At 46.5% G+C, this 17,132-nt stretch overlaps 1 protein-coding gene across 50 annotated transcripts in view; it reads right to left on the bottom strand.

The window, feature by feature from the left end:
* Positions 1-17,132, bottom strand: part of ZMYND8 (zinc finger MYND-type containing 8) — a 149,623-nt gene that overhangs the window by 21,936 nt on the left and 110,555 nt on the right. For 26 of the 50 annotated variants that reach the window (XM_055266523.2, XM_063633354.1, XM_055266532.2 and 23 more), the window contains 3 exons: positions 15,313-15,822; positions 8,115-8,495; positions 5,674-5,864 (listed from right to left, as the gene is read on the bottom strand). In XM_055266523.2, the coding sequence (XP_055122498.1) occupies positions 5,674-5,864; positions 8,115-8,495; positions 15,313-15,822 (1,082 nt within the window). The remainder of the gene's footprint in view (positions 1-5,673; positions 5,865-8,114; positions 8,496-15,312; positions 15,823-17,132) is intronic. The other 24 variants (XM_055266535.2, XM_055266540.2, XM_063633366.1 and 21 more) reach the window with 2 other exon arrangements.

Genomic DNA, 17,132 nt, shown 5'->3' with positions numbered 1-17,132 from the left:
ATTGAGGTATATGCATATACTATACCATTCATTCATTTAAAGTATACAATTCAATGGCTTTTAGTACCTCAGAGTTGTGTATCTATCACCACAATCATTTCATTAACCTGAAAACAAAATCCCACCCGCCCCGGCCTCAAGTCTTCACCTCCCGGTATCCCATCCCCCCTTCCCCCAGCCTGACAACCACTGATCTGCCTTCTGTCTCTCCACATTTGCCCAGTCTGGACATGTCATATAAATGGAATCACACAACTCAAGGTCCTCTGTGACTTGCACATCTGTGCTGCAGCAGGCAGCGGAACTTCATTCCTTTTTATAGTCCATTTTATAGATATGGCTGGTTTGTCATTTTAATGCCTTCAGTCAGGACACTGTCTTTGCGGCTCATTTCCCATCTTCTTTTTCTTTAACTATCTGACCCCTGAAGGCATCAGCCAGTTGGTGACATCAGCTAAGGTCCCTGCAGCAGGCACCCAGGGATTTTTGCTGACTGAATATGTTCGTAGGAGGAATTTCTCTTCTACCTCCCACATGCCAGCTGACGCTTCCCCCATCACAGCAGAAAGAGGAGGGGACAAGAGATCAGGCTCTGTCTCAGGCCTGGCTTGACTGGTGCTGGGTCTCTCCAGTGCTTTCTAGATGCCCCAATTCAGGGATAAGGTGAGACAAAGAGCAGCCTCGTATCTGATGCCTCACTATCCATTGCCTCTAAGCCTCGGTTTCCCCACAAAAAAACAAGAACTGCATGCCCCCCTGGCAGGGTGTGCACAAGGATTAAATGAAAAAAAACACGCAAAGACTGTGGCTCACTACCTGCTACAGAGTAAGTGTTCATAAAGAAATACCCATTCATCTTGTTTTTAAAGAAAAAGAAATTCATGTAAGTATGCAATTGCGTTAATTGCTGCCAACCCCCAAAATAGTAGGCCCAAATTCGCCCCAAAATGGAGTAAAATGAATAAAATCTCTGTTGAGATTTCTGCTCCCGGCTTGCTGCAGAGCCCACACCAGGCCGTTGCCAGCGAAAACACTCTGCGCTTTCCATGGTTTTGCAGTCCTCCTGCACTTGCCTCCTTGCTCTGTTGCACCCACCGTGTCCATTTTAAAAATTACAACTAAATGGCTTTACAAGAAAACTTTAAAAAGTGGGTGAAATTCAATACATTGCTAATGTAATGGTCACATTCCATTTCAAAGATATCATGCATTCGTGGATTACCTTTTACTCTTAACTTCCAAATATAGCAAAGACTTCAACATCGGTAAAGAACACCACTTTGCCAAAACACACAGAACTGCGTCTTCCACTCCAGGTCAACTCAGAGACAGGAAAAGTTCATCAGCTCCCAAAAAATGTCACTGTGTTCATTTTTTTTTTTTAACTTCAAAGAAAACACCTATCAAAAAAGTCATTCCCAGATAGGCACAGTGGCTCACGCCTATAATCCCAGCACTTTTGGGAGACCGAGGCAGGCGAATCACCTGAGGTCAGGAGTTCGAGACCAGCCTGGCCAATATGGTGAAACCCTGTCTCTACTAAAAATACAAAAATTAGTCAGGTGTGGTGGTGGGTACCTGTAATCCCAGCTACTTGGGAAGCTGAGGTGAAAGAATCGCTTGAACCTGGGAGGCAGAGTTTGCAGTGAGCTGAGATCATACCGGTGCACTCCAGCTAAGAGTGAGACCTTGTCTCAAAAAAAAAAAATAAATAAATAAAGTTTTGCTGGAAGTGTCAAGGGGAGCTGGGGGCTGTGCTGCATGCCTGAAGTCCCAGCTACCTGGGGAAGCCAAGGTGCGAGGGTAGCCTGAACCCAGGAGTGGCCAGCCTGGGCACCTGGGTTAGACCCTATCTCTAAAAAAAAAAAAATTTTCTTTTAGTAATTTTTTAAAGAACAAAGGGGATGCAGAAGGTAACAGAATTAAAATGGCTGCAGGAGCTGAGAAAACAGCCTTCCTGTGAACCACTAATCAGATTCACTCAGCAGGTCTCAGCTTTCCCATTCATAAGCAAACAGCTGGGACCAAATCAAGGGAAGGTGATGTAAGGACAACCGAAGGTAGAACAAGAGATCATTCAGGCAAAACCAGACACCTACTTAAATCGCTAACAAAAAAAATTACCCGCTTTCAATTCTCTAATAATCCTACAGATTGCTTCAGCAAGAAGTCTCAGTTTGGTGCTGTTATGCCTTTAACACTTTCATGACAACCTCCCCCATGTTTTTTTTTTTTTTGAGACAGGAATTTCGCTCTGTCCCCCAGGCTGGAGTGAAGTGGTGCAATCTCAGCTCACTGCAACCTCCATCCCCTGGGTGCAAGCAATTCTCCTGCTTCAGCCTCCTGAGTAGCTGGGATTATAGGTGCCTGCTACCACGTCAGGCCAATTTTTGTATTTTTAGTAGAGACAGGGTTTCGCCATGCTGGCCAGGCTGGTCTCGAACTCCTGACCTCAGGTGATCCACCTGCCTGGGCCTCCCAAAGTGCTAGGATTCCAGGTATGAGCCACTGCACCAGGCTTCTTTTTTTTTTTTTTTTTTTGAGACAGGGTCCCGCTCTGTCCACCCAGGCTGGAGTGCAATGGTGCAATCACAGCTCACTGCAGCTTCAAACTTCTGGGCTCAAGTAATCCTCCCATCTCAGCCTCCCAAATAGCTGAGACTACCGGCATGTGCCACCAGGCCCAGCTAATTTTTTTTTATTTGTAAAGACAAGATCTCAGTGTGTTGCTCAGGCTGGTCTTAAAACTCCTGGCCTCAAGTGATCCTCCCACTTGAGCCTCCCAAAGTGCTGCAGTTACAGCCATTGGCTCAAACAGCCACACTGAATCCTAAGAGGAGTTGCTTATAAAAGTCGTGTGGCAACAGTTTGTGGACCATGAACATTTGTGGTCAGCAGGCTTGTCTGAAATGCACAAAGCAGCTCAAAGCCAGGTTAAGTGCACACTCTCTAGGGCCTGGCTGCTATCATTCAAAGTCCAGCTTTGCCGTTCACTAGCTTGTGACCCTAAACACACTGTGTAACCTCACTGGGCTTCAGTTTTCTCATCTATAAAATTGGGGTGATAACAGTACCTACACTTCATCAATTTGTCAAGAAGACTGAGTAAGTAACATACAAAAAGTGCTTAGGACAGCATTTAGCCTAGAGTAAATGCTATGCAGACATACTGCTACCTTATGTGGTGGGAAGGCAAACTCTAAGTGGGCTCCCGATGATCCCAACCTACTAATATTTTGTGCCCATCTGTAATCCCCTCCCTCTGACCTAGCAACTTGCTTCTACCCAATGGAATACAGCAAAGGTAATGGGGTGTCACTTCTGTGATTGGCCTAAGTAAGCCTGTGACTTCCGTCTTGCCAGCAGGCTCTCTCCATTGCTGGCTTTTGAGACAGTTTCGCTTTGTCGCACAGGCTGGAGTGCAGTGGCAAGATCTCGGCTCACTGCAACCTCTACCTCCCAGGTTCAAGCAAGTCTTGTGTACCAGCCTCCCGAGTAGCTGGGACTACAGGTGCATGCCATCATGCCAGGCTGATTTTTGCATTTTAGTAGAGACGGGGTTTTATGATGTTGCCCAGGCTGGTCCTGAACTCCTGAGCTCATGCAATCCACCCACCTCAGCCTCCCAAAGTGCTGGGATTACAGGTGTCAGCCACCATGCCCAGCCCCCATTGCTGGTTTTGATGAAGCAAGCTGCCATGCTGGGGAGGCCCACATGGCAGGGAACTGACGGTGGCCCAGGCCACCAGCCCTCAAGAAGTGAATCTTGCCCGCCACCACCTAAATGACCTTGAGAGTGGATCCTTTCCCAGTTGAGCCTTTGTGTAAGTCCCAAACCCTGCAGACACCATGACTGCAACTGCAAAAGATCCTGAAGCAGAGAGCCCCGTGGAGCCGTGCCCAGATTCCTGACCCACAAACACTGTAGGATAATAAAGGTGTGTGCTGTTTAAAGCTGCTAAGTTTTGTGGTAATTTGTTCTGCAGCAATAGATAACAATTACAACTACATAGAAGAAATAAAAAGAAACACGACCAATGAAAACTCATTTGTGTAAAAAAAGATTCATATCATATGTATTTCTGTCACCATTCAGAATTTTAAAAGATTCCTCTTCCCTTAACTCAACATAATAAAGCTAATTCTTTATCATTAAGACTGTAAGAATTTTAGAAACAGGCTGGGTGTGGTGGCTCGCACCTGTAATCCCAACACTTTGGGAGGACTAGGCAGGAAGATCACTTGAGGCCAGGAGTTTGAGACCAGCCTGGGCAACAAAATGAGACCCTGTTTCCATTTTTTAAAAAGAAAGAATAATAGAAACAACCATCCTCAATTATTTTCATCTATTCTAAAAACTAGAACTGTTTACTCATCAGTATTAGTAATCTACTCATCAGTAAAGAATAAATTATTACCTACTTAGTAATTTACTAAATAATCTCAGTAGATTATAAATCAATAGCTATTATTAAGTTATTGATAATAATTGAAGCCAATAAAAAGAAAGCCCAACTATGGGTCAAGCACTCACTGCATGCCAGGCATTGTTCTAGGCCTTGGCAGTGAGCAAAACAGACAAAAATCCCTGCCTTTGTGGAGCTGACATTCTGGTGGTGATTATTACTACCGTGGTCTAATGACAAGATACACAGCACATCTGTCCAGCGCACTCTCACATGATGCTGAGAACTGTAGATGGTATCTACCTGAATTCAACAATGACCATAAAAGCACTTGGCAGGCCAGGCGTGGTGGCTCACACCTGTAATCCCAGCACTTTGAGAGGAAGAGGTGGGTGGATCACCCAAGGTCAGGAGTTTGAGACCAGCCTGGTCAACATGGCGAAACCCCATCTCTACTAAAAAAAATACAAAGATTAGCCAGGCATGGTGGCACATGCCTGTAGTCCCAGCTACTGGGAGGCTGAGGCAGAAGAATCGCTTGAACCCAGGAGGCGGAGGTTGCAGCAAGACGAGATTGTGTCACTGCACTCCAGCCTGAGGGACAGCATGAGACTCCATCTCAAAAAAACAAACAAACAAAAAAAAAAAAAACCACTTGGCAAATTAAGAGAAAAAAAGAAAGGGCCTGTGCTGAGACAGTGCCCATGAGTTCACCCACAACAGGCAATCCTGCCCACCATGCCACTTAATGGGGACTGTGCCCCAGAGGGCAGGAGACGGGGGAGAGGGAGTCCCCTTGGTCCCCCTCCCCATCCATATTGATTCCTGAAAAAATCAAAGTGTGGGCATCTCACCCTGCCAGTCTCATGTTTAAGTCTCTGTCACTTCTGCTCCACATGCAAAGCTCTAAATGCAAACCAAACCCCTGGTCGGCTGTTCACTGAAGGATCAGTCATGTGTTCCGGTGCCTTAATGAGTGATTTGAATTCTCGAAGGTAATTCTGATTATACGTCATTTGCACTTTATGAACTGACTTTAGAATCTAAGCCCACTTGGAGTAAGATTCACTCCATTCTACGTCTCGCTGTTAGACCCAAATTAAACAATGTGGTCTTGGAGATTCTGTTTTAAAAAAAAGGGTCTTCCCTCCTAACCACTCCCTAAAGCCTGCAAGGTTAATATGCTCACGCTTCCCCTCGGGAGACCAAGGTTCTGGCATCCTGCCAGGTGTCTGCCGTCTCCGCAGTAGCTCTCCCATCCACTCACTTTGCTAGTGTACTTGGCAATATCAGCGGCGACATCAGCTGAGGCAGTGGCGATGGGCAGGTCAGCGTTGACTGAGGACACAAGGGTGCTCATGGACCCCGAGCTGGTGACCAGGGGCGATGACTGTGTGCTGGTCACCAGGGTGATGGTGGACGTGGATGGGCTCTGTGTGATCTCCTTCTGCTGGACAGCTAGGAAGGCAAAGCATCCTGATTACCCCAAGTGGGAAGGACCCGTCCCAGCTCAAAGCTGTGGTGTAGAAGCAAAGCCCCTAACAGACGTCCTGAGAGCTTTTCTACTTTTAAATGACAAAGATGCTCCCCTTGACCAAACTCTATCCAGGTTTCTCAACTAGGCCCTAACCTTGGCCTAGAAAGACTTGAGCAAACATTGACAGTTTCTAAGAGCTCAAGAGTGCATGCTAGGATGACCCCCAACCCCCTCTTAAAGCACCTGCCTGGGAAAACTCAATAATGGCAAAAGAACTGACAGTTTTGTTCCAGCCAACACCTGAAGACAGGACCTCAGCATCCCAGTCTCTATGGGAGAGTAGGGGCCCGACTTCATGAAGTGCCCATTAGCAAATCAAGATGTTTAACTTCCCTGACTCTACTGAGGCCCAACTTGCCCCCATCCCTACTCCCTCATTCTCCCTTTAAAATGTCCAGTCACCCCTGTACAAATCAAAGTTAATTTCAGTTTATGCTAGACTCTTGCCCCTATTACAGTAGCATATTACCGATTTAAATCTGTCTTTACCCCTTTAACTAGGCTCCACTTTGGCGTGAGACAATCTGAAGCAATGAGCCACTTTTTGGCAGCACTTTTTTTTTTTTTTTCCCGACACAGTCTCACTCTGTCATCCAGGCTGGAGTGCAAAGGCGCAATCTTAGCTCACTGCAACCTCTACCTCCGAGGTTCAAGGGATTCTCATGCCTCAGCCTCCTGAGTAGCCAGGGTTACAGGCATGTGCCATTATGCCCGGCTAGTTTTTTGCTTTTTTTTTTTTTTTTCCATTTTAGAAGAGATGGGGTTTCACCACGTTGGCTGGGCCAGTCTTGAACTCCTGGCCTCAAGTGATCTGCCTGCCTTGGCCTCCCAAAGTGCTGGGATCACAGGTGTGAGCCACCGTGCCCGACCCTCTTCTTGGTAGCAATTAAACTCCCCTGGGGAAGCCTCCTGCTTACGAGATATGAAGACAGAAGACAGGAAGCTGCAATCCCAATCTCAAATATCCTAGACTCGGCTTTGCCCCACCAACTTTTTAAACAGCAAGATTAATCCAACTGTACTCTCAATTGTGCCTGGCCAGTTTTTCAGGACCCCACTCCCTTGCCATCTTTGAAGGGTTTCACTGGGGGCCAATTCAAGACCTGGTCACCTTTCAACCTCACATCCTGCTGCTCACGAGCCCCACTCACAGGGGCGCACTCACTATGAGTTTCAGTTGAAGAACCCAGCCTTTGAGGATCTAGATGCAGGTTTCCTGGTAGAAAGAGATCTACATCAATGCTCACAAAAGCCAGGCAAACTGGTACCAACCAGTCAGATCAGCACTGTGTTTGGCCTAATTTCAGCTCCAGATGGAGCCTCCTGCAGGACTGGTGGGAATTCTGATTCTGCAACTTCAGCAAGTGGTTCTTGAGGCTGGCTCATCTTTTGTGTGTGACGAATCTCTAGTTACTAAGGTAACCTTCGCTATCAACTTCTCGCACTGTACTTTTTCCAAAATAATTCCAAGAGGTTCCCTCATGTGCACAAGGAAATTTATACAAAGATATTCATTGCAGCACTGCTCACAGTAGAAAAAAAACAAAGCAACCTAAATGCCCATTAGTAGGGGAATGCTTTAAATAAACTATGGAATACTATGCAGCAGTCCAAAAGAACAAGGCAGGGCTGTATGTGCTGATATGGATGGACCTTCAAAACATGCTGATGGGTGAAAAAAAAAAAGCAAGTATGGTACCATTTTTATGTTTTAAAAAAGAAAAAAGGGGAAAAAAAGGACTAATTTTATGGCATCATATACATGACGCGCACATATATACATAGATATGTATATATACATATACATGCATACATGCATAGAAAAGCTTTTACAACGGTTGATACTGGCCACTGTGGAAGGGAAGAGAATGAAATGGAAGGTAAACGGGATAACAGACTTTTATGTAAAACTTTCTGCCCCCTTTTTAAGGAGAATATATGCATGTATCATTTATAAAATGAACAAAAAAAAACTTTTTGAAAGTAAAAAAGCAAGTAGCAAAACAATTTTTAAAAATAATGCCAAACGGAATGTGCAAGGCCTTCAAGATAATACAATGGCCAGGAAACAAACGAGAACTAAAAAAAAAATAAAAGAGCAATGACTTTCTCCTGTCGATGTGGCAAAATGGGAGCGGGCGCCACGGAGAACAGAAGGGGAGGCTCGGTACCTTTCACAGCCTGTCTGGTCTGATATCTCGTCCCCTGGGAAGACTGAGGCTGCTGCTGCTGGTTTTGTTGCTGCTGCTGCTGCTGCTGACGCTGCATCTTCTGCATGTGCCACTTTTGGGAGGACGTTTGAAACTTACTTGATGAGTTCCACACGACCCGCTGCACGGCCGGGGCAGTCTCCTTCGGTAAAAGCGGCCTCTGCTTTTTCACCGGGCTTCCTGTGGCAGCCGGGGCCGGGGCCGTGACGGTGACGGTGGAGGACGTGCTGGTGGTGGCTGTGGCGCCAGCCGCGGAAGTTTGGGCGGAAGAGCGGGTGAGCACCGGCGTTTCCGGGGGAGAATGGCTGCCCGCCGTCGTGGATGGTGGAGTTTTACCTACAACTAGCCAATGCATGAAGAAAAAAAAAACAAAAACCGGATTTCACTCAGGTTCGCCTGCAGGGTCTTGACGCCAGCAAGCTCTGGGTAAAACCTACGAAAGCCAGGAATGCCGAACCAGTTCGACGTGCCAAGCACACCGCGCTGGAGGAATACATTCTCACCTAACGCTGAGGCCACTTCTGCTGCGTCTTCCATCTCCGCGAGCAGCGGCCTCCTTTACTGAGCGCCGGCCCACATCTGAGATACAAGTCAAGACCTCTGGAGGAGAATGAGGCAAACAAGACCCGGCTCCTGCGCTCAAGCTCCCCTACACCTAGTGGACAATGCGGTGGGCGAACAGATGCAATGTTACGCCCTTTTCGCAAAGTTAAAATCTAGTCGGCTCCTTGAGAAAGGCCCAGCGGAAGTCAATCCAGAGACAAAGAGCAACTCTTTGGCTAGGGAACGTAGAAAGCAATACCTCCAAAGAACCAGATGGCCTCCCAATGGCCAAAGCAGTAACACTGAATCACCCAGAAAGGAAAGAATTCTTTTCATCTCTTCTGATTCCCTCCAGGACAAAGTTTGAAGGCGGTACTGATAGCCATGACAATACCAGGAAAACAAATTCTGCCCCAAGGCCAGAAACTTCCCCCAACGCAATGGTACTGATCTAGGATTGAGTAGCATTGCTTTGGTTTTGATTGGATTTATTCCTATCACCAGCTTTTATGTATACTGTGCGCTACTGTTCTTACTGGGTGGTGTTCAAGTCTAAAATGAGTTTATACTTGCAGATGGTTTTTTCAGGGGAAATTTTTTTAATACAAAAATGAGGCCAAGCACGGTGGCTCATGCCTGTAATCCCAGCGCTTCGGGAGGCTGAGGCAGGCGGATCACTTGAGGTCAGGATTTTGAGACCAGCCTGACCAACATGGGGAAACCCCGTCTCTACTAAAAATACAAAAAAATTAGCCGGACGTGGTGGGAAACTGAGGCAGGAGAACTGCTTGAACCCAGGAGGCGGAAGTTGCAGTGAGCCGAGATCGCGCCACTAAACTCCAGCCTGTGAGAAAGAGTGAGTGAGACTCCGTCTCAAAAAATATTACTAATAGGCCGGGCGCAGTGGCTCACACCTGTAATCCCAACACTTTAGAAGGCTGAGGTGGGCAGGTCACTTGTGGTAAGGAGTTCAAGACCAGCCTGGCCAACATAGTGAAACCCCGTCTCTACTGAAAATACAAAAATAGCCGGGCGTGGTGGCACGCGCCTGTAGTCCCAGCTACTCGGGAGGCTGAGGCAGAAAAATCGCTTGAACCTGGGACACGGACGTTGCAGGGAGCCGAGACCATGCCATTGCACTCCAGCCTGGGTGACAGGGTGAGACTCTGTCTCAAAATGATAATAATAAAAAATGAGAAGTAAATAAAATGAGTTTATTTTATTTATTTATTTATTGAGATGGAGTCTCACTCTGTCACCCAGGCTGGAGTGCAGGGGCGCCAACTTGGCTCACTGCAACCTCCACCCTCTGAGTTCAAGCAATTCTCCTGCCTCAGCCTCCCGACTACCTGGGATTACAGGTGCCTGCCACCGCACCCAGCTAATTTTTTTTATTTTTAGTAGAGACGGGGTTTCGCCATCTTGCCCAGGCTGGTCTTGAACTCCTGACCTCATGATCCATCCACCTCGGCCTCCTAAAGTGCTGGAATTGCAGGCGTGAGCCACCGTGCCCGGCCCATTTTATTTTATTTTTTAAAGAGATAGAATTTTGCTATATCACCCTGGCTGGCCTCAAGCGAGCCACTTCAGCCTCCCGAGTAGCTGGGACTATATGGGACGTGCTACCGTGTCCCACTTTAAATGAGCTTAAATATATTTTTAAAGAATGAGATTCTTGGCTGGGTGCAGTGGCTCACGCCTGTAATCCCAGCACTTTGGGAGGCTGAGGCGGGCGGATCACGAGGTCAGGAGTTCGAAACCAGCCTGGCCAACATGGTGAAACCCCATCCCTACTAAAGATACAAAAAATTAGCCGGGCGTGGTGGTGTGTGCCTATAATCCCAGCTACTTGGGAGGCTGAGGCAGGAGAATCGCTTGAACCCATGAGGCAGAGGTTGCAGTGAGCCAAAATCGCCCCATTGCACTCCAGCCTGGGTGACAGGGCGAGACTCCGTCTCAAAAAAAAAAATTCTTTAAATAAAAATATTAAGTCAAAAATTATACAAGCAGGACTTGAGAACGGGAAAGACAATGAATGTGAATGACTCAAGTTTGAAAAACGCTGCCATATGGAGTATGTCATCTTGGAGGAGCTGGGCTGGTGGGGAATAAAGGGTAGGATTTCAACAGGCGGAAAGTGAGAATCTGGAGGGAACAGCATCAGCCAAGATATGTCTAGGAATAGAGAGCATTTGGGTAAGTGAGGGCAGGCAGGGAGGAGGGGCTGGAAGGCAGGTTAGAGCCAGAAGCACAGAGCAGCAGGTAGAGGCGATGACCACACGGGTGCTCATTTGTAAAGGTGGCTCAGTTATGGATGCACAGGCCTCAGCCCTCGGTTAGATGAGCCTGTGCCCCAGAGAGGATATCTGGGGAACACACACCACACCCAGGTACAAGCCAGCACCCCAATCTTGGACTGTGCTCCTGACATCAAACTCCTTTAAATAAGGATTATGTCTGCCTTTTTTTTTTTTTTTTTGAGACGGAGTCTCACTCTGTCGCCCAGGCTGGAGTGCAGTGGCACGATCTCGGCTCACTGCAAGCTCTGCCTCCCAGGTTCACACCATTCTCCTGCCTCAGCCTCCCGAGTAGCTGGGACTACAGGCACCCGCCACCACGCCCAGCTAATTTTTTGTATTCTCAGTAGAGGCAGGGTTTCACTGTGTTAGCCAGGATGGTCTCGATCTCCTGACCTCGCGATCCACCCACCTCGGCCTCCCAAAGTGCTGGGATTACAGGCGTGAGCCACCACGCCCAGCCTATGTCTGTCTTTTTAAGATCAGTATTACCCAGAAAAAGACACGAGTTTGATTACTCCAGCAAGGATTTTCATTCAGTAAGCTGTGGGTTTTAAGAAGCCAAGAAGGGGAAGAGACAAGCTGACTATTCTGACTTCAGGGGGCGTTCTCGATGGTTATCGAGATGTTGCTAGCCCTCCTACTTCCCCAGAGAGGAGAATCCAGCCAAGCTGGTCGGCAAGAGCCTGGGGTGGGTCCAGAAGGAGAGCTTCCTGCAGGGAAGAACTCTGATGCTTCCGGGGCCACCTGCCAGATATGGGGCACAGTCCCTGCCTCTTCCAGGTGCAGATGAGGTGTTGAACTGGGCCCTTCTAAGAGAAGGGCAGGGGGCAGTGCCTTAGCAGAGCTTCTAACCCACATAAGTGCCTTCAATGCCTTCCTTTCCTGCCACATCACCAAAAAATATACGGTTATTGTTGATTAGCTAGCCTGTCTCCCCACCGTAAGGGCAACCGCAAAATGGTCGTTTCTCCCTCCTGATTTGCAAAAGCAAACAGCCAGCGGGGCAGAGGGGTTACTGCTCTGCAGTGATCACAGCTGGCTCTCTGCCAAATAAAGAACTGGAGTATACAATCCGATAAGATTCTAGGCTCAAAATTGTTTGAAGTTATTTAGATACCAAAATATTTAAATTTCCAGGAATCCTGATGGTTTATGGAGACAAAATGAGGCTATAGGAAATTTCATTTGTCCCAGAAATTTGGAGTACATAATCAATCACCTGTAGCGGAAAAAAAGGGTGAATTTTTTTTAAAGGGTCAGCACCTGAGAAGCTGCCCTATCAAATTAACCTACTTAATTCCTGAATTTGTCACTGGTCACTGTTTTTCATTTATAAAGCAAGGACTTTTTAAGAGAAAAATTAGCATCCCCTTTGTAGAAGGATGGAAATTACTGATGTGCCAGTGAAAGCACAGCAAAGAGTCTAAGTTCTGTTCTGAGGTTATTAGCTATAAAAGCTGTTTTGCCATCTGAAGATTCATATTCTACTCATAAGCTGCATCCCTAGTGGAAGGTAAGCTGGAGGTCACAACAGCGCAATCCAAAATGCCCTTCACTTACTAAACTCTTAAGTGAAAACACATCATTGAAAAGATGCTCTCTAGCGGAGTCTGACACAAGAATTTTTCAAGACCCAAACCACCATCAGCTCTGAATTTAAGATCAATTGGTTTTGCCCCAAGCCTTAGGAATCTGCTCTAACTGAATTGTGTTTTAGAATCATCTTCAGCTTAATTGTCCACCGTCTACTAAAGCTTCCTGGAGAAATTTCCTTCAGACATCAATGTGAGGAAGAGTTCTACTTCTTTTAATCAACTAGAATGGTTTTTTGTTTTTTGGGAAGTATGAGATCTTCTAAGGTACTGTATTTCCCATTCTGCTTTCAGAGCCAACTTCCCTAACTCTGAAGGTTGAAATAGTACAGATTTCTGTATAAAACCTTTCCCCAGACCACTTGCTATTCGCTATTCTACCTTCATTTTCCTTTTACATGGATGTCTTTATTTTCATCTTGTTTCATATGGTTATGTATCCTTGTCAATCTGTTGCAAATTCTTTCTGGAAGAGGTAGGGGCATAAAACCAATCAATCAAAAGATCTGTTCCAGAAAGAAGGAACAGTATAAATATGTCATTCATAGGAGCACTGCCATCTGCACCCAAATATTCCTATGATCCTCATGAAATAAATGCTACTCCTATTGTTCTCTGCAACAAGAGACAGTCTCTCAAACCCCAATCCACAACATACTCATATTTTTCAGAGGCCATCTATAAATCTAACAGATGGGTCGGGATGGTTTGATGGCCTATCCTCCCTCCCTTATGTAATTGTATCTCTCACAGACATTCTCTTTAGCTGAACTGCAGGAATCCTCTCTCACTCTGACAGCTAAGGTTCCAGAGCAGCCCAGGTTGACCATAACCACAGCAGAAAGATTCTCAAGGCCCATCCCTGACTTGCTTTAAGCCACCAGACAATGGAAACCCCAAAGGACATGGAGTTACATCTTATTCAAGGGTTTGATTGACAAGTTAGCTCCTGATAGAAGTTAGGCACAGTCAAGATTTAAACCGGGCTATCCCTTAAGTCACTCGCCACATACATAAGGTTTTATGGCTACAACCTGTAATTTGTCCTTGGGCAATGTTTCTTCTGGGCCCTCAGCTAATTCTTCAGTATCTTATTGAGCATGTTGAATCCTCTAACCTACTTGCCAAGCCAACTGAAAAATGTGCTGAATACTTTGTCAGTGGGAAGGACATCCTTCCAATCATTCCCACACCCCTTCTGGAGGGCTTGTTAACATGCCCGGGTTGCACTAGGCTGTGGGGTAGTCACTGCTGGTTCAGAATATAACAGTAGCCTCTGAGACTCAGGGGATATTTGGCAATATTTGATTGCCACATTTGTGACTGCCACAACTGAGCAGGTAAGGCTGCCATCTGGCTGGTAGAGGCCAGGGATGCTGGAAAACATCCTCCAATACACAGGACTAAGAATTATCCAGGGCAAACTGTCAGAAGTGCAAGGTTGTGAAACTCTGGGCTCAGTTAAGTTAAATGCAAATAAGATTAAAAGCCAATAAGGCCAGATGCAGTAGCTTATGCCTGTAATCCCAGCACTTTGGGAGGCCGAGCCGGGTGGCTCACCTGAGGTCAGGAGTTTGAGACCAGCCTGGCCAACATGGTGAAACGCTGTTTCTACTAAAAATACAAAAATTAAGCCAGGCGTGGTGGCAGGTGCCTGTAATCCCAGTTACTTGGGAGGCTGAGGCAGGAGAATCACTTGAACCTGGGAGGCGGTGGTTGCAGTCAGCCGAGATTGCACCATTGCACTCCAGCCTGGGCAACAAGAGCCAAATTCTGTCCGCCCCCCGCAAAAAAGCCAATACACATATCCCCCATACTCCATTTTCTAGTCCCTAAGAAGCACTCAGTATTCTGGCACCAATCACCCAAATACTGTCCTACTACTGTAATAAAATACACTTGGAGATGCCTAGGTGGCACGAGGGGAGGAAAGCAAAGCTGAAATCATCAAAACCTTTGAAATGAACACTTCTTTTTTTTTTTTTTTGGAGAGGGAGTCTTGCTCTGCCACCCGGACTGGAGTGCAGTGGTGCAATCTCAGCTCACTGCAACCTCCGCCTCCTGGGTTCAAGCGATTATCCTGCCTTGGCCTCACAAGTAGCTGGGATTACAGGCGCCTGCTACCATGCCCGGCTACTTTTTGTTATTTTAGTAGAGACAGGGTTTCACTATGTAGGTCAAGCTGGATTTTAACTCCTGACCTCAAATGATCCACTCGCCTCGGCCTCCCAAAGTGCTGGGATTACAGGCGTGAGCCACCATGCCCAGCTTGAAATGAACACTCCTAACCATTTGAGACTTGTCAAAAGAGAACGAGATGTCTGTGGAATGGAGCACTGAAGGACCATTTGACAAGATCCAAATGTTAATACTTTGGGGAAATAAATGAGCATATTGGAAAAGAAGCTGCTCAGACTAAAAATGACTTGGTCACTAAAAGTAGCCATCATTTTCTAAGAGACTTCTCTTTCTGTACTCAAAATCAATCATATTGGATACCGAGCAGGTTAAAGGTAGGTAGGCCCATGTTTGAGTCCAGGTCCTGTTCTGTGACTAGCTAGGTAACCTTAAACCAAACACAGCTTCACTGTGCCTCTCTGTGCGTTAGAGGGTCACATAACTTCTGACTTGTTTCTTTAAGGGTCACACAACTTTTGATAGTAAGTGTACGAGGTAGGATTCTAAACCAAATTAAGAAAACTGGAAACAGATACAATCACTTACCATCCTGTTTGGGAGACGGTTCTTTGGGTTCCTTCTTATTTTTTCGACCCTCCCGCCCAGAATGGTCTTCTCCTAAATCTATGACAAGTTCGCTCTCTGAATCAGAGTCCAGGCCCAAATGGACTGTCGGGGAATCCGTCTCATCTTTTCCCTTCAGTTTATCCTTTGTGGGGTGAGGTGAAGGTTTTGCCTTTTCGGAAAAGTCCTTCTCAGGCTCAGGGCTGGCCTTGTCCTTGACTGCTCCAGGGTCTGCCTTCTCGCTCGCTGGTGATGTGCTTTTCAGCTCCTCTTTAATCTCCACCGGGTTTGTAGGCTTGGGCTTTTTTTTAACAGCAGATGGCTCTTTGTCCATCCGACAACCCTCTTTGTCCTCTGTGTCTTCTGGCTCGTTCTTAGACTTCTGCTCATCATCACTGATATACTCACTATCGCTACTATCTGACTTCTCAGAATCCTCCGAATCGCTGTGCTCTACGGCCGTATAGACATCTTCCGAGATTTCATTTATGCCTAAATTCAAAAAGAAAACCCAGCATGTGGCGTAGTCACAAAATAAAGAGCAGGACGAAAAATGCAAACATTTTCCACACCAAATGCTGGAATAAGAAAAGCACGTTTCAAATCACATCACATTGGCCTAAATGGGGCCAGTAATAAACTCAAGTGGCAACTGGCTACAGCTGCCAAGTGGTACTTGCCTTGGGAGAGGGTTTTGGTTGTTAACATTCAAAGAAGACATGGGACCTACCAAAAGAAATTTTAAATTTATATGGCGGTAAATATGTGGTGCCAAATTTTTGCAACGTTGATAACTAATTGGGATTATTGAGAATGAGAGGGCTGGAAGGGAACAGCAGGGACAAGCTGTTCAAACTGATCCAATTTACAGATTAGAAAACAGAGGCCCAGGGATATCACCTGCCCTAGGACACAAGACAGAGGCCAGACCAGAACCCCGGGTTCCTGGCTCCCCACCAACACTCTTCCCTTGGGTTTCCAAAGCGTTAAAGTTCTTGATCCTTTGTGTCTAGGCCAAAGAAAATAAGCCAAAGCCTTAAAGCAGAGGTTGCAAACAGCCCACAAGCCACATCTAGCTTGCAGACATGTTTCATGGGAGAGGCACTGGTTTGGCCCGCAGGGTATCTTGTCTGCTTTTAATTTATAAATGTGTTGTCCAACTCACAAATCAGGAAATTTCATATAGAAATCAAAGCAGGGGCTTCTGATGAAAGAGCGGAAAATCTAGCCACTCTGGGTCACCAGCCTGCCAGGCATTGGCTGGGACAGGAAAGCCACTGGCTCCTCTAGGCGGGGGACACACTTGTCTCCAGGTGACCCGGGTGCCCAGCCCTCCCTCTTGTTCCCTGCACTCGTGGAAAGTCAACTGCCACTCGGTGTGCATTGCTCTTCCACTGGTAAAGGAGTCAGGAGAAAAGTCACATACTTCTGTCTCTTTCAAAAGGGAGAGGCACAAACTAGCAGGTGGTTCATACAAACAAAAATGGGCAAAAGCTCATTTCTAACAATAGTTCCATTTAACCCATTTACGGCTCTTGCTCCCAACCATATGTTATGCCATCATACTGTAGGTAATAATACTATATCCTAAACTTTTAGAAAGAGGAAAGAAAACCCAATCAAGTTTGTGCAATCTCTTCATTCTAGAGCAATGGCCACTGTGAATGGTGCCACTGTCCGACCCGGACACACCAAAAAGAAACCTGCAGAAGTACCAGAGCCATGAACAGCCCAGGGCGTGGGGGATCAACAGGATCACTGGGGAATGTATCTGCCTCCACCAGGGCTCAATCAAAAACACA

The sequence above is a fragment of the Symphalangus syndactylus genome, chromosome 24, assembly GCF_028878055.3.
Source record: "Symphalangus syndactylus isolate Jambi chromosome 24, NHGRI_mSymSyn1-v2.1_pri, whole genome shotgun sequence".
Lineage (NCBI taxonomy): Eukaryota > Metazoa > Chordata > Mammalia > Primates > Hylobatidae > Symphalangus > Symphalangus syndactylus.
This window is presented reverse-complemented; position numbering and strand designations above follow the sequence as displayed.